This window comes from Bicyclus anynana, chromosome 16 (genome assembly GCF_947172395.1).
Source record: "Bicyclus anynana chromosome 16, ilBicAnyn1.1, whole genome shotgun sequence".
Classification (NCBI taxonomy): Eukaryota; Metazoa; Arthropoda; class Insecta; order Lepidoptera; family Nymphalidae; genus Bicyclus; species Bicyclus anynana.
Genome location: NC_069098.1, coordinates 13,060,820 through 13,078,949, shown reverse-complemented (window position 1 = coordinate 13,078,949; position 18,130 = coordinate 13,060,820). Strand labels below are relative to the sequence as shown.

The 18,130-nt window shown below is 38.4% G+C and overlaps 2 protein-coding genes across 3 annotated transcripts in view; one reads left to right on the top strand and one right to left on the bottom strand.

Moving 5' to 3' along the window:
• Nucleotides 1-2,189, top strand: part of LOC112057810 (uncharacterized) — a 44,385-nt gene extending 42,196 nt beyond the window's left edge. The window contains exon 25 of the mRNA XM_052886335.1: nt 902-2,189. Coding sequence (XP_052742295.1) covers nt 902-1,029 — 128 coding nt within the window. The 3' untranslated portion in view covers nt 1,030-2,189. The remainder of the gene's footprint in view (nt 1-901) is intronic.
• A 129-nt stretch (nt 2,190-2,318) lies between these two features.
• The window catches only part of LOC112057832 (2-hydroxyacylsphingosine 1-beta-galactosyltransferase), a 52,900-nt gene continuing 37,088 nt past the window's right edge, over nt 2,319-18,130 (bottom strand). The window contains exons 3-7 of one of the 2 annotated variants that reach the window (XM_024098384.2): nt 8,845-8,987; nt 7,867-8,050; nt 6,583-7,080; nt 4,413-4,641; nt 2,319-3,514 (exon numbers count right to left, since the gene is read on the bottom strand). In XM_024098384.2, the coding sequence (XP_023954152.2) occupies nt 2,937-3,514; nt 4,413-4,641; nt 6,583-7,080; nt 7,867-8,050; nt 8,845-8,987 (1,632 nt within the window). In that variant the 3' untranslated portion in view covers nt 2,319-2,936. Of the gene's footprint in view, nt 3,515-4,412; nt 4,642-6,582; nt 7,092-7,866; nt 8,051-8,844; nt 8,988-18,130 lie in introns of those variants that run through there. The other variant, XM_052886111.1, reaches the window with a different exon arrangement.

Genomic DNA, 18,130 nt, shown 5'->3' with positions numbered 1-18,130 from the left:
CCTACCCTACCCCTACCCTACCCCTACCCTACCCCTACCCTACCCCTACCCTACCCCTACCCTACCCCTACCCTACCCCTACCCTACCCCTACCCTACCACTACCCTACCCCTACCCTATCCCTATACCATACCCCTACCCTACCACTACCTTATCCTAGGATTTAGGGGTTTGAAAAATAGATGTTGGCCGATTCTCAGACCTACTGAATATGCACAAAAAATTTCATCAAAATCGGTCGAGCCGTTTCGGAGGAGTTCAAGTTCGAACACCGCGACACGAGAATTTTATATATTAGATTATCTTTCTCGAAGGAATACCGAGTTATACCATATATCGTATCCATACTAATATTATAAAGCTGAAGAGTTTGTTTGTTTTTTGCTTGAACGCGCTAATCTCAGGAACTACTGGTCCGATTTAATAAATTCTTTCAGTGTCAAATAGCCCATTTTTCGAGGGAGATTGTAAGATAAATATTATTTCCGTGTTCTTGTGGAAACGGGAATCACGCGGGTGAAACCGCGCGGCTTCAGATAGTAAGTATCATTATATATACCTATAGCACTCGGGGATAATGTAGCTTCAGTAAAAGAATTTTAAAAATCGTTTCAGTAGTTTCAGAGCCTGTTGAATGCAAACAAACATACGAACAATCAAATCTTCTACTATATAAAAATTACGAACCGATTTCCACGGTTTGGCAGTCGTTGGGAAGGTCTCGGGCCCCGTGAGGTTTATAGCAACGAAAATTAAGGGTAAGGTATGGGTAGGGTAGGGATAGAGTAGGGGTAGTTGAAAGTTTACATCGACTTTCACGCAGACGAAGTCGCGGGCGTCCGCTAGTTCCTCATAAATGTAATGTATGTGCCTATTACCTATGCGTGTGTATTAATTTCAGACCACATAATTCGCTTCGCCGTCAAACCTGACTCTGCGAATGTCACCAAGATCACTCCTGAAAACGGTGACGTGGAACAAAAAATATTTTCTACAAGTGCGGGTAAAATGCTCCCCAAGATAGAATAGTTTTATATTAAATTGCTTTCAATATTAAACTATAAGTATTTATTGAATTAGTAATAGATAATCTCTTAACGAATATGTAAAGATTTTTACTTGAAAACTGTAAAAATCCACGTTAATAATAACAATAGATAAAATTTGTTGTAGATATTTAAAATATTACTAATGCGGAATACAGACTTTCAGTTTTAGCTGTACAGTAAAACATCAAAATTTTATTACAAAAAAATCTGTCAGTTCTCAGTTTTGCTTACACACAGTCGGTTTAACTGTACTAGAACTGCAGGTCTGTATAAAAAAAAGAGCTCTGAGTCTCTAGATATTGAAAATTAAAAGTATTGCACTGAACGAATTTAGTGATATTAGTTGTCTTTTATTTATTCTTCGACGATCTTACCTATGAAGTCTAATGTCGATCACGGCAAAAGCGTTAGCATTATCTGCAGGCTTATTCACTATCTTTGACATATGCTAGTTGACTTATACCAAATTGAAGTTCTATGTAAAAATGTCATCCAGTGCTTTCTGGTCTGGTGGATATCACACAGTAGGTAAATGACATTTTGTAGATTGATTTAACGTTTATTTCAATAGGTTGATAATAAAGACCAAAATAGTGAATAGGCCTGCTGTTCTGTGATCACAGCGATGAAGTCTCAAATAATACCGAGCTAATTTAGAGTTGTTATCCTGTCTGTCGTTACGTACTATATTATAACCGTGACATCATGAAGTACTGCTTTCGAGTCTTAGGTAAATTAGGTAAGTACCTACTGAGAGATTTTTTCTTGTAAGACATTTTCAGTTAAAACTCTCAGCCCACTCATCGTTACAACCTAGGGTATTAGAAGTCAGTCCTTTGAAGTTGACAGACCTGAAGAGCTACGGTAACCGTAAGCTATGGTAACCATAACTTCCACTCAAACCAAGACATCATGGAATGTTACTGGTTTACCTATATATTAAAACACGTGAAAATAGAATTATGTATAGTATCATAAGAGTCCACAGTTCCACATCGGACGTATCACATCAAACGGTCTTTTTTTAATTTTACGGTAAATAGTTTATGTTAATAAATAGCTTGGCGGTACGTATTTGCCGGTAGGGTGGTTTCTAGCCACGGCCGAAGCCTCCGACCTGCTAGACCTAGACCAATTAGAAAAACCTGAATCAGCCCAGCCGGGGATCGAACCCAGGACTTCCGTCTTGTACCTAAATCCTTCGCGCATACCACTGCGCCACGGAGGCTGTCAAAAAAATTAGGATATTTAATTAAATAAGTAAAAATATTTGCGCAATAAAGCTTTTATTAACCTAAAATTAAATATTTACAAATAACATTCCCTAATACCTAATCTGTCATCACAATAAAAAATCTTAGAAACCTAGAATCACGTGGACACAAGAAATTGGTTAAAATCTCATAAAATTATTAAAAAATTACCCGAAAGGTGATCTTTCAAACTTTATTTTTAAGTATATTTGCCATATTTTTTAAATATGACTAATATTCCTTTTTCCCTCCAACCACTGACAATCAAGTAATTTCACATGTCTGCAGCGCTAACGGCATGACGTCTGATAAAACTGATCGTATGTTGGTCGCGATCGGCATGATGTCGCATGCACATCTCGACCAATACACGATCAGTGTTTTTGGCTGTCAAGCTGTTTAGCGCTGCAGGTATGTGAGGTTACTTGATCGTCAGTGGCTGACATTAGGAGTGAGCACGACAATAGTCCAGCACGCGGGTATCGAACCTCGAACTCTCGGTGAGTCCAGCCCCTTTAGTTAGTAAGGAGTTGAAGTAACCAAAGTATGAGATTTCATGATAGTAAACTTGGCGAATACTGTTAATCTCTATCGGTAACTTTTCTGGTAACTAATTTGTAACTTAGTTTAGTATTTATAACTTCTTCTTATTTGACGATTTGTCTATCAACTTCGTCGACCTCTTCAACAAATCGCTCGACTTGTCTATCAAACTACCCACACGTTTGCTTTGTACGTAATCAACTAGCCATTTGAAACTTAACCTTACCACAATCAGCGTAAGAGCTAAAGTTGTAAACAACGCAATCAGGACAACAAATGCCACATCCAACATGTAGTATTGAAAGAAATTCAAATCTTTGGCCGGAGATTGTAAATGGTAAGCACCTTTATGCCTTAATACATACTCAGTCCAATAGATAGCCCTTTCTAAGGGAGTTTCTTTCTGATCTCTGAGTAAAGTCTGCCTTTTTTTAACCTGGATTTTGTATTTAGGTTCGTTTATCACTTCTTTGATAGCTCTGTACAGTTTGTCTGATGTCAAATGCTGAAGGTCTAGTTTCTTCGCATAGCCGTCCAGCTCTGCCTTGGCCGCATTGGAGTCGTGGTCACAGAAGACTGGTATACTTATGATGGGAACGGCGTGGTAGACTGTTTCAAACATGCTGAGAAGACCTCCGTGGGTGATAAACACTTTGATTTTGGGGTGACCTGGAAAATGAAAGTGCGTCATTACATTAATCTTATTTCAACAATATCAAATAATCTGAACTACATAGAATCGGAATCACTGATTCAGATCTGAATATAATAATAATTTAACTTAGTATTAGTAAATTGTTTACTTTTGACAGTGAATAGCAAATTGACTTAATTATTTATAGTAATCTAGCGTTTTTATACACTTTTTCCCTGCTCCCTTTCCCGTGGAAATACGGGGAAATATAGCCATGTTAATCGTTAAGTTTTTAGACGTTTAGGCGTGAAAGTAGTAGAATTACAAATTGCGAAAACAATAATTCCAATATTAAGCTCATGACCCCCTATACTGAAAGGTTAAAGCTAAATTCCCATTACACTAATATTATAAAGGCGAAAGTTTGTGTGTAAGGATGTGTGTATATGTAAGTGTTTGTGCTACGGCTACTGAAGCGATTTGGCTGAAATTTGGAATGAAAATAGGTTTCTGAATTAACACATAGGCATTTCATCCCCGAAAAATCAATAATTCCCGGGGGATTTGTAAAAAACTGAATTCCACGTGGACGAAGTCTTCGGCGTCCGCTAGTAAATAATAATGTTACATGAAAAAAAAAAAATTAAACAAGACAATATTTATGACCTCATTTAATTAGCCACGGACCTCAGATTAATGTTTCGCCATTGTCTAAGATCATAGTTTGAGGAATCTATACTATTACTATTACTATATAATATAAAGCTGAAGAATTTGTTTGTTTGAACGCGCTAATCTCAGGAAATTCTGGTCCAATTTGAAAGTTTTTTTCAGTGTAAGATAGCCCTTTTATCGAGGAAGGCTATGGGCTATATATTATCCCCGTATTCATACGGGAACGAGAACCACGAGAACCACGCGGTGTCAGCTTACCTAATAAATCCTGTTGAGGCAGCCAGTTGTAAAGGCGTATATTCGACGGAATGTTGGTCAAATTCTGCACGCCATCTTGTTTCCACAGCACCCTCTGCGGCAGCCTCCCTAGAGCATCAACGAAGAGACGGTGTGCCGACAACGGCATTTTGTTGGTTTTGACGGAAGATCCCATGGACACGTACACAAAGCCGGCGTCACCGGCACCGGATATCCAGTCTTCTAGATCCTGAAAAACATGTCATTTGTTGGGAATTGACCATAGTACTCGAACTTTGATACCTATTCATGGGAAGGGGAGTGTTAAACCCTACATTCTTCGGTCACAAGTCCGGGACTTCACTCTGCCATTCAAGGATTTATTGGTAACATTTTTGGTGGGAATTGTTAGACCTGACATACTTTAATTTAAAAATTGGTAATGTTTAGCCCTTTAAATCCTTTTCTGATGTTAACCCGTTTCCGACACGTTCGATAATAATAGTTCAACAAGGTTATTACTTGAATTTAAACATCTATTGATTACACAGTATATTACACTTAAATTTATAATAAATAAAATAATTATAACAAACACATACCATCTAATTGCTCACCCAGAGGCAAGGTACCCAATACTCTAGCACTATTACCCCTCTGGATAGCAAGGCCTTGGCCTTAGGGCCAAATAAGCGCCAGCTCTTGGGTTACCTGACGCATGGACCAATTTGTCAGGCATAGCATTGAAACTGATTCACCATCCATGTTCATTATAGGTTCATTATTTTGTCCAACTCGTCATGAATACCACATACATACAGTTTGATAGTATGGTCATGAATAAACAATATATGCCTGGGCTTAAGAAGAGGTTCCTAGGGCTGAGAATCCATTAGATACCCTTTTTTACGTGGGGAAATCCTCATGGATACCTTCTCGCAACGGGGAGGCAGGAAAGTTACGAATATGTTAGACTTAAACCGACTAAAACACCACGTTATTCCAACTCATCGTCTGATGACTGGGCTACGGGAATGTTTTGTAAGCTACCGCAACAAAGCCAGTTTCATTAGAAACTCTGTGTTAATCAGACCTACGCCTATTCCAGTCCATACCACTACCATAAGCTAATACGATAGGCAATTATTGAGTTTAGACCGTGGTCGCTATGGGCGGCATAAAGGATAGGTACGAGTACAAACAATAAACCGCCTGTATTTGTTTTTATATTTTCCTCGAAATATTATGAACGCCTTTCATGACCCGAAGCGCCATCCAATAAAATAAAAAATACTTCCAAAAACACCATTTAAAGTCCAATTTTAAGGGTCTCTTAACTCTTTGGTAAGCATAACTGTTCTATTTAATAATTTGAAACACAAAGGCTACACTGGCAAGCAATTGTTTTAATTATTTATAACAAAAGCTTACTCTTCCTCAAATGTCACTTACATTTACAAAGTGTATAAGCTCTGTAGTAACTTAATTAATTGCGAAGGTCTGAATTAATGTACCAAAATGAAGTAACCTTGAGATTAAACATTTTATTCTAAAACTAACTGAAGCGCCTTCATCCTCGAGAAAATCGTTTTCGAAGATAAAGCGGGTATTGTAAGCTATCCTTACAACAAAGATTATGACTTTTTATACATCTATAAAAGAGGAATATCCCACAATGCGTTGTTTTATTATATCTTGAAGGGATTAGGCAGCGTCTTCGATAAAAGCTCCGAGGCGACTTGACCTTTTTTAGACACTTCCTACGATTGTCACCATATTTCAACCGATTTACACAAAATCTTGACAAAATAAATCTATCTCATCATCATCATTATCAACCCATATACGTCTCACTACTGAGCACGAGTCTCCTCTCAGAATTAGAGGGGTTAGGCCATACTTCACACACGCAGAGAATCAAGAAAAAGGTTTGCAGGTTTCTCACGATGTTTTCCTTCACCGTTTGAGACATGTGATATTTAATTTCTTAAAATGCACACAACTGAAAAAGTTGGAGGTGCATGCCCCAGACCGGATTCGAAACCACACCCCCGGAATCGGAGGCAGAGGTCATATCCACTGGGCTATAAGTAAAAAAAATATATATAAAATCTGTTCAGCACTATTTGAGTTTATCGCAGACAGACGGCGGACTATGTTATAAAATAGTTGTAGATTATGTAATACTTACAGAATTCAACGTTTTCGACTCCTTGCAATGTATACACGCCACTTCAGCCACATTCGGCAAAAACGGTCTCGGGTACGACACCGAGTAATGTCCATTCTGGAGAATAAAGCTGACATTCTTCCCCATGTCGTATACATGTGGCATATTTGGCCCAAAATGTCTTCTAAGTACTCCTTGCAGAATTGTCACGCTTATCCCGTGGCCCAACAACGCTCCGAGATGCCAAAAGGCATTCAACGCTCTGTCAACAAGCCCCATGTTGTCAGTAAAGGCTTTGGCGAAGATGGGAGTGACGGAGTAAGGTGCTGGACTCCCTGATATACTGGTTGGGCCAGCGTAGAAGCCCACTGTGTTGATGTACATGAATGGCAGCTTCATTCGGTAGACCAGACCGAGGGCACATTCAGGGTAGGCTCCATCCAACATGATCAAGTCGTAGCTCCTTCCTGATCGTAAGAAGGATTTCATCTCGTAATCGCTGAGGAAGGCTTCACACGCCTGGAAGAGAACTGGCATATTATTTATTATTATTAACCGACTTCAAATTAGGAGTTCCTCAATTTGATTATTTGTATTTTTCGGTAAAAGAAAAAGTTCTATATCAACTTTTGTCGTTTTATCTTTATCTCCGTGATAATTAAATGAGGTTAGAAAAATATTCATTATCTTTCATTTGCTTTTTTGATACCAAAACTCATCATCACACATAATTATCACTTACTCCAACCACCTCTGATATAACCTTCCTCTACTCTTGTGTCCTTATACTTGCAGTTTTAATATTCCTTGTCATCTTCATCCCTTCAAATGATTTTTGACATGTGGAAGACTTCGCTCGTGGCTAGTTACCACCCTAATTATCAACACCAAAAGGTTATACCGTAAGCCGCCAAGCGATTTAGCGTTCTGGATGTTGTCATGTACAAAACGAAGTTAGTTAGTTAGGGGTTTGGGTTTTCCTTCTCCTAACAAGTGAGCTCGCTTCCATCTTAGATTGCTTCATCACTTCAATCACCTTGAAATTGTGCAACTACATCCAAGCCGTGGGTCCGATTCACGCACAACCGGAAAATATGAGAGTGGTGAACATGAATGTTTTACATTCACCAACGGGAGCAACATAGAAGACACCACGTACTTTATTTACTACTTCATTCGTATTTATACTCGCCGAAAATGTAATTTTCCAGTGGTAAAAGAATTTTTTAAAATCAGTCCAGTAGTAACATTGAAAGAATCTGATATGCTTCAAGTATGAATACTGACAAAAAGGTAAGTAGGTACCTCATAACCGTATCTAACGATATCCTTGTACGGCAGGGGTTCCTCCCCCCTCATCCTCGCCCCGACCAGGTCAAAGGTCATGTATCCGCGGACGAACGAGGCCAGGCCCTCCGGGATGATTTCCTCCAGACCCTCGATGTGGAAGTCGGGCGAGAATGGGCTGATTAGAGTTATGTTGTGGTTCCTGTAATGTTAATATGATAATTAAAATTTCAAATCATTTGGTAACATCGTCATCATAGTGATAATATGTTTAACGACACTTCAGGTCTTAGAAGCCGTGATACCCCAGTGGATATGACCTTTGCCTTTGATGGGGAAGCCATCGGAAGTTCGAATTCGATCTGGGGCATGCACCTCATAAATATCGCGAGTCTCAAATGGTACAGGAAAAACATCTTTAGGAAACCTGCATACCTGAGAATTTTCTTAATTCTCGTAGTATGTGAAGTCTGCCAATCCGCATTGGACTAGCATTATCGACTATATTAGCCTAATCCCTATCATTCTGAGAGGAGAGTCGTGCGCAACAATAAGCCTAATATGGGTTGATGACAGAGTCTCCCTCCTATTAGGGGAGGAAATATGGAACTTAGACCCACTACGGTGCTCCAATCGAGAGATATGAGGAGATAAGATACATATAGTGAACCGTAATAGCCCAGTAAATATGACGTCTGCCTCCGATTCCGGAGGATGTAGGTTCGAATCCGGTCCGGGACCTTTTCAGTTATGTGTGTTAGGTGTGCATTTTAAGAAATTAAATATCACGTGTCTTAAACGGTGAAGGAAAACATTGTAAGGAAACCTGCATACTTGAGAATATTCTTAATTCTCTGCGTGTGTGAAGTCTGCCGCATTGGGCCAGCGTGGTGGATTATTTTGGCCTAACCCCGAGTCGAGCTCAGCAGTGAGCCGAATATGGATTGATAATGATGAGAAAGAGACATATCTAATTAGGTGATAAAACAACGTTACCTTCTAATGAGACCCCTTGCCAGCTCCAGAAAGGGTATCTTGTGCGACTTGGTGCCCCCCATGGTGACCATGAGGATGTCGCTCCCGCAGGCCGATGCCGCCAGAAGTATCGGCAGGCATACTATCGGCCACCGAGAGGCCTTCTGAGGAAGACAAGACAAGAAGTGGTTAGATATGCTTGGCGTAAACCGCAGAACGATGTACATGAATTACCGATGAGGTGGAGAAGATAAGACCTTGTGTTTCTACTTACATAATAACGCATATCTAACTTTGATTGCAGTATATCTTGCTTTGCTCAGAAGGGTATCAATCAATAAATTGCAATCAAAGTTAGTTCTCATCCTCATTGTTAATTACTTTAACATCGTTATGCGGTTTAAGCCGTTCAACTAACATACCTACTTTACTACTCTTATTTATAATATTAGGAGTGGATGCATTTAACGAGTATGTTAAGTGATTTTTTTCCCTATCCCAATTATGATAAGTTTGTCCTATGAAGTATTTAGCCATTCGAAAATGCATATTTATGGTAAACGTCCACAGATTCGCATCGTACGTATCGAACGCATTGCAACAAACGGATTTTGAATTTTACGGTAGATAAAATCCGTTTGATGCGATCCATACGATGTGGATCAGTGGAGTGGAGTGGACTTTTTCACACGCACTTATCTATACTAATATTATAAAGCTGAAGAGTTTGTTTGGTTGAACGCGCTGATCTCAGGAACTACTGGTCCGATTTCAAAAATTCTTTCAGTATTAGACCGCCCATTTATAGTGGAAGGTTATATATATATATATATATTATTCCCGTATTCCCAAGGGAACGGGAACCACGCGGGTGAAACCGCGCGGCGTCAGCTAGTATTCTATACAAATAATACTAAAATCCGTTAGATGCGTCTTGTCCGATACGTAAGATCTGTGGACGCCTGCCATTATTAGACACTAGTGTGGACGCCCCGGGGTTCAGCCTGCGATCCTTTTTCCATGAGTTAACAGGTATGTAATATATCATGTTACTCGCTTATAATATAGCTTAACATTGTTAAAACTATTTTCATAGCCTATATACTCCCAAACAAGCAAAAATAAATTTGGGTTTTTTTAATATTTTCTACTACTTTTTTACTACTTTTTCCCAATTCCAAAAATGTCTAACTTGTCTTAAAAAGGTTTTTCTCCAAAAAATACAGGTAGGTAGCGCAACGATATTTATTAGGTACACATAGAAACTAGCCAATATCGGTGCCAAACACCTAACCTCTTCCCACGGCACAAATATATCTGAGGCCATTGTGAGACAACAATGTGTTACCATGTGTTACCATACACACTCGACCATTGTTGGTAAAATTTAAAGGCGAAATCACTAAGGGCCTTTTTTCCATAGACAAATAGACCTACCTAAGTAATCTCTGAATTAAAAAAAAAATAGAACGACTTTAAAAGAAACCTATGTTTATGTTAATTCTTCTCATTATGAAAAAGTCACACATAACAACTGTAAAAGTAAGTAAAATGTAAAAACCCATGTAAATAAATGTAAAAAGTAAGAAATGATTTATACTTAAAGGTGTATGAGGAAGAATGTATACTTTGATGTATACGAAAAACGAAAAGCGATTCCGATAGTCGGGTTAAGTCCAGCTTTTTTTATTTATTAAAGAAAAGTAGCCGGTAAAAGACTATATCAAGGTAACTATTATAAACCGGTAAAGAGTTCCCCCGTGTGTGTTGCGACTCCATCATCAGATCGACTCCAGACCTTCATTAAGATATACCTAGTATATCCCATCATCAGATCCTGACATGATGACAATGGGATCATTCCAGGAGTATACCCTTTCAAACAAAAAAGAATTATTCAAATCGGTCCAGGCGTCTTTGAGTAATCGAGTAATATACACACAAAAAAAAAATAGACTCGAATTGAGAACCTCCTCCTTTTTTTAAAGTCGGTTAAAAAGTAGCCGGTAAAAGTCTAAATGAATGAGTAAACAATTGAAAGGACCAAACTCTTGATCAAGTTGAAAAAGTGTCCTCCGACATTTTGTCATGAACCACAAATACAAGCCCATTTTATTTATACACACTTCCGTAATTTTTTAACGTGACACTTTTTACTGATCATTCGCACGAGATTTTTTTTTAACAGACGTTAAAAAAGCGTTAAAATACAACAAATGCATTCCCAAGTAAGTACATGTTCACACGACAGGGTTTTTAAAACACGACGCTTTTTTTCGAGCAACGTTCATATAACTTCGTATTATATTTGAACGCTTTTTTAACGTCCATTAAAAAAACTCTCGTGCGAATGAGTGCTAAGAGCCAGTGAACGAAAGATTTACAACGTGATTACGTGGCAATTAAAAATAATGTAACAAAATCATCTTAATTCAAAATATTACATTATTGGATAGCTGGAGTATGATTCACTATGCTAAATTATAACTTTTCTAGGTCAAGAGCTAATTTTGAGGTTATTTTACTAAGTTTCGAGATTCTGTTTTTTTTTTTTTTTTTACCTTTTTATTGAGAAAGAATACAATAAGGAACTTAAGCTAACTTATCCTAATAACTATACAAATCATGCCCACGTGGAATGGTGGCAAGAATACTGGCTGCATTTCCGCGCTGGACAGCCAGGCTGATCCTTTGCGCAAAAAATGAGCCAGCCCTTCTGTCACCAGTCGAGGCAACAAGCCGCGGTGAAATAGTACGGAAAAATTTTTTGGCACTGCGACTCCATGGCCCAAGGGTCTCCACGGCAAAAGGTACAAATATGTAACTCTCTGTCAGAGAGGCATACTTGAGCCACTTACTGGTTTCAGCTTTTTCTGCTGCGGCTCCCGGTCTTGATTCTGTCTCCCTGATATGACACGGTGCTAATGTGTCGACGCATGTAGCGTCCCACATTAGGGCCCGCCCCATTTCCCAGGGAACCAGCGTCAATCCATCAGGTCTCTTGCCATCATCCCGACTGATTCCTAACGGCTCGATTAGCGCAGGAATATTTATGGTGGCAAGAGCCCTTTTTATTATGTCATTAAGAGAGCCATGCCGAAATAGCCTACCGCCACTCCTTTGGCATGAAAGCCCGTGGATTCCAAATTTACTCACCTCTTTCCCACATGGACATTTGTGCTCTAAACACAATGGTGTACCCAATCTGAGTCCTAGAGCCACACGAAAACTTTCGTTGTCTAATAAAGTGCCAAGATTTTTCGATGGCAAGGCATGGAGCCAATACCCAGATTCCTTTTCGGATAATGCTAGAAGCCTGGCTCTATCTACAGCACTTGTAAGATTTTGAACTAAATTTTCATGTGTCAGCTGAACCAATGGAGCATCCCAAAGTTTTTGTGTAGTACGTTCCTTTGGGATGTCAACGTTGGGACATCTGACCTTCCAACTCTCTAGAGCCTCTGTGGCATAGGTTATGCAAACTGAATTGGAATTAAGAATACGAGAACTGAGCTCTTTTATACTATGCACAGAGGAAAGAAAAGCCGGAAGAGCAACACTAGAAATTTTTCGCACGCCGATGCCACCGTATTTGACCGGTAAAGTAGCTTGGTTCCAAGACTGATCATCAAAATGCAAATTTAGAATTTTTTCAAGTGTGATTCGTAAGGTGGCATCCATATTTTCGAGTTGACCAGGAAATTTCCAAATTGGGCTAGAACGTAGAACGTACATTAATTTAGGTACAAAAAGGCAATGTTTTAGAATCGAAAAAGCTATGTGAGAATTTAGAGAGCCCAATTTGTCTGTATTAGCCGAAAATGTTTTGAGTTTTTGATCCAAATTGGGTTGAATGGCTTCGTCATAAAGAGGAGCACCAAGTAGGCAAAGTGATTGCTTGTTAACTATTTTAATATTGGGAGCAATTCTATTAAATAATTCAAAAGCCAGTATTGTCGTTCTTGCGACAGTCTTTCCGTGAAAAATAATTCACATTTCGAGTAATTTAGTTCTAAACCAATTTGACTAAATTTTTGCTTAACTTCGTTAAGATCTTTTAAGACATCAATCACGTTGCCTCCAATAGTTCCATCATCAAGATACCATATGTTAAATTTAGATGTTAAATTTGAGATATGGCTATGTATCCCTAAGCTGAAAAGGGCTGGACCTAAAGGATCCCCCTGCTGAACGCCTACACTAGATTTAATACCGTTATTTCCAAAAAACAATTTGGTATCTGAGCTGTAACATTGCCAAACATATGGGTAAATTTCAGGAAGATGCGTTGAAACTTCGTTCAGCAAAGTTGCCCTATCCAAAGAATTGAAAGCATTTTTCACGTCTACTTTCAGCAGTACTTTAACCTCGCCATTCTTTAAGAATGTACGAGCCGAATGTACTGCTGCCTCACAACCACCTTTACTACCAAACCCTACTTGAATAGGTTGAAACTTTTCCTTTAGGGTAGTGACAATGTGTCTACACGCTAATTTTGCCGCCAAACGGCGAAAAGTACAACCAACAGCGATGGGGCGGATCCCACCGTCCTTTTTATTAAAAGCACAAAGCCTTGCACCGTAAAGGAATGGTAAAAAGGATGAATTTACCTCGCCCGATAACATGAGATTACAAAGTCTGGTAATGTCACTCAATAGCGCTCTGCCGGCGTCCCCAGCAGTAACTGCCACAAGATCCTTTAGATGTTGTGGAGTTATGCCGTCCATGCCACCAGCAGAGCCACTAGAAAATGACATTATCGCAGCGTAAGTCTCCTCATCCTTTATCTGCAAAAACGAACGCTTAAGTGGTGGGTCTGGAAGCAAAGTGTTGGTATTTGGTGAAGGATGCTTTTCGTTTAAGGCTTCCAGAGTTACCTCATTGAAAGGAGCTAAAGTATCATTAGAGAACAATATGCGGGCGGCGTTTTTAAGATCCCCATCCATAACCTTGTTTTCCACAATTTTCTTCAAATTGTAATTTTGTGTCCGAAATGAATAATCAGGAATTGAAAAAACGCGATCATCCAAACTATTTTTTTTTAATTTTGCACATAACGACCCGCTTTCTGTTTTATTGACATAGAAATGTTTATAGGAAAAAAGAAAGAGATTTTGCCAAGCCGAAAGTGAATTTGATAATACATTTTGGATGGTCTGTGATAAGGATCTAGCTAATGATATCCTAGCTCCCCGCGGAATGCGTTTTACTAATGGATTCCGCGGGGATATTAAGATTCTGTTCAGTATTTCAGAACTGAATTATAATAATATGTTTTATTTATTTCCGAACGACGCATTGGCCGTCTCGTTCTCGCAATCTCTGGGTCTCTCTCTCCAAGATGGCGAATAAAAACACAGTCATCATGAAAAGTGCTCCTCGAGTTTTATTTAAAAAATCAGTATACATAGTGAACTAGTTACCATATAATATGCAATTTCAAACTAAATGAGTAAATTAAAAATGATTCTACATCACATTTAGTATAACTTTTTTGTTATCAATTACTACTAGTATTCTAGTCGTATAAAAATGTTGTTCAGTCACGAAAGAACCCGAATCGAAAACATCGAGTGCTTTTAGACCTTTCTAAAAATAGAAGTGTCATGTACTGGATTACGTATCTATGAGTGTCAGTATTTGCTATCACTTAGCCCCGTTTAGCCCTATCCGTCCCGAGACCTTGGGCCTGAGGCAAGATTTGTAAAAGTCCGATCCCAATTCATATATTAGTAACTACTTTCCTACCTTAGAACTACCTAAGTATTTATTATATATATAAGGTAGTGAAGTAGGTATATAAACTTAAGTCTTTTTCCATTTGTGAAACTCTATAAGAGTCTGTTCAAGAGTTATCCAGATTCCATGTGTATACAGTTCAGACAGGCATGCCTACGTTTACTAAAAGTGCCTAAGTAAAATAAATAAATAAATAAGAATGTCAAACTTAAACGACATTATTCGATATGGACTGACCAAATATTTATCAATCATCATAATATCAGCCGATGAACGTCCACTTTAGAACATAGACCTTTTATAAATACTACCAAACATCACGATACTGAGCCGCCTGCATCCAGCAAATCCCTGCGACTCACTTGATTTCGTCAGTCCACCTGGTGGGGGGTCGACCAACTCTGCGCTTTCTAGCAGGCACGGGGTACCAGGTACGCTTTTCCAGCACACTAGGACCTTCGAACTATGTGCCCTGCCACGACATTAAAAGATAATTAAGCTTTTTTAAAATTTTCGTCGTTTGTCTAGGCTAATCTTTGTAACGGCACTGTAAGATAAAAAAGGTTATCGAGCTATCCCGGAAAAATACATGGTTTCCGCGGGATTAGTGAAAAACTGAATTTCACGTAGATGAAGTCGCGGTTATCCGCTAACATAATGTAATTTACATTTAACAAAGTCACGTGACAAAGCAAATTATAAATGTCAATAGACAATAATTAGTAATCTGTTCATAAAAAATCCGTAACTCCATAAATAGTCGGCGAGTTGTTAGCACTCTAAGCACGGGATCGTGTATGGTGGTCCTCTATGTAAATATTAATGGTACCCATTCATTTGGATCATTGTGTTGATGATTAGTTTGTTTACAAACAAACAAACTTGTATTAAATGACACTTGTATATAGTTAGATTATAATTATCATGTCAGTTACATAGATAAAGGAGAAACATTGTGAATCTATAAATACATCTTCTATCTATAATCTATAAATCTTATAAAACAAAGTCCTCTGCCATATCTACCTGTCTGTCTGTTCACGACAAAATCAAAGACTACTAAACGGATTTTCATGCGGTTTCAGCAATAGATAGAGTGATTCATAAGGAAGGTTTATGTGTATAATTGCGGTCAGGATGTTGTGGGAAATGGTTGAAATATGACAATATTGAAGACATCGGATAAAGTCACGGGCGCTAATAGAGTACCCACTACCTACCACAGTTAAGACTTGTCTCTCTCTTAAGAAGGGGAGAGAGAGAAAGAGAGCCTCTATATGATCTATGTAACGTCATAAAGTAACGTTATTTAATTATTCTAATTTTGAATTCAGAGGTCCTAGTGGCAGTTTGATACTATTACCGTCACGTAACGTAAACGCGAATTTCTAAGGAATTGAAACAGCGCCATCTAGTAGCACTACTGCACAACTGTTTCAATTCCATATAAATTTGCGTAAACGTCAACGTAACAGTATGAAAATATTGAAAACTCCCACTAGGCACACTGACCCTATAGGAGTTACGTTCAAGTTAATTAGGTATACAATCTATACTTATAATAAATCTGTAGATAAGTCAATTCTTTACATGAAATATATTTCCAAAATATCAGGGGGTGATTAGTGATCGATACTGATGCGAATAATGCAATCAGTAAAATTTTTGTCTGTCTGTCTTTCTGTCTGCCTGTCTGTCTGTCTGTCTGTTCGTTATAGGAACAAAAACTACTGAACGGATTTTAACCTTGGTACAATTATTCTTCATACTCCTGGGCAGGTTATAGTATACTTTTCATCGCGCTACGATCAATAGGAGCAGAGCAGTGGTAGGGTAGGGGTAGGGTAGGGATAGGGTAGTAGTAGGTTAGGGGTAGGTTAAGGGTAGGGTTGGGTCCCTACTCATCCCCTGTATGGTAGGGTAGCTGTAGAGTGGAAGTAGGGCAGGGTAGTATTAGGCTTTCCCGCGGACGAAGTCGCGGGCGTCCGCTAGTCTTTAATTATTTTCTAAGTTAGGACTTAAAGACAATACTATAAACAATACCCTCAGTACAGCAGTCAGTAAACAACTTGTACACAAGAGAAGTAAGCGGCGACTTGGGCGTTGTTTACGCTTATTGTAAGACGCAATATAAAGTTCTAAAGAAAATATGCTAGACTGGGGTCATATAACGAATGAACTAAGTACTACAAGTGGACGCGCTGCAATTTCACCCGCGTAGTTCCCGTTCCCGTGGGGATACGGGGTAAAATCGCTCCAGCCTCCCAAGTCAAGTAAAAAGCTTCGAAAACTAGAAAAATGTATAGGAATGACAGATCTTGACCTGTCGATAGCACATGTCATTCCCATGCATCTTTTTAGTTTTCGAAGCGTTAGCGATCGTAGAAAGAGAATTGGCTACGGAGGGGGGGGGGGGGGGGGCAGTATTTTTAGGTTTATTCGTTACATACAAAAATATAGTTCAGTCAACAGCTTGGAAACAGTTTTGACTCATCCTGACGTTTAGAGCCATGGATAACGTAATCGCGTTTAGCAACCGCGCGGAACCCTAATTTAAACATTAAATTAAATTAAATTATCAATAGAGATTAAATATCTATCAGAGTTAATATTTGTATTACAAAATTTCCTCTTCTTTAAGAATCTTATTGTAAAAAATCTCTGTTACCAATAGTTTTTGAGTTTCAAGTTTCAAAGCCTTTGTTATTCCTTACATTTCTAAAATTTAATAATGTTTACTGCTAAGAAGAGTAACACTTTTATTTTTTTTCTATATTAATATATTAATGTATCTGTTTTAAGTTAAGTGTTTTTTTTTTTAAATAAATATACTTAAACAATACACATCTCTATCTTGTCCCAAAGTAAGCATACTGAGTAGCTTGTGATATGGGTACTAAGACAGTAGATATTATAATATTATAATATTAATATACAATCATATACTACATACAAATACTTATATAATGTATAAATACACACAGACACTGGAAAACACCCATGCTCATCACACAAATATTTTCCAGTTGTGGGAATCGAACCCACGGTCGTGGATGCAGAAAGCAGGATCACTACCCACTGCGCCACGCGGCCGTCATTAGTATGTTAGTGTGTTAGTCTTATTTCTAATTAATTAAATATATTTAACTATGTAGTAAGGACCCCTCATTGGGTATAGGCGTCCTCCAGCCGATACCATTTTGTTTTAGAGTAATTTCCATTTTTTTAAATATTCAATTGCTTATAACTTTTGCTATCCAAATAAAATAAAAAGTCCCTTGAAAATATTGAATGACACATTTTTGTACACTGCCCTTGTATCGCCCTGTTTATTCGAACTTGTATTGACTACCGTGTGAGATAAAAAGCAAGTTTTGTATAATAATATTGTTTATTTGTAAAAATTATGCATAATATAATCGAGGTCGTATAAGTGAATGTCACTTTATTCGGTAATATCTCGTTGTTGGAGACTTGAGAAATGGCCGCTCTACATTGCGCTAGCGAGCAAGTTGCGCGAGTTTAAGCGAGTGACCATTAAGTCCCATTGCTAGAAAAATCTGGTTTA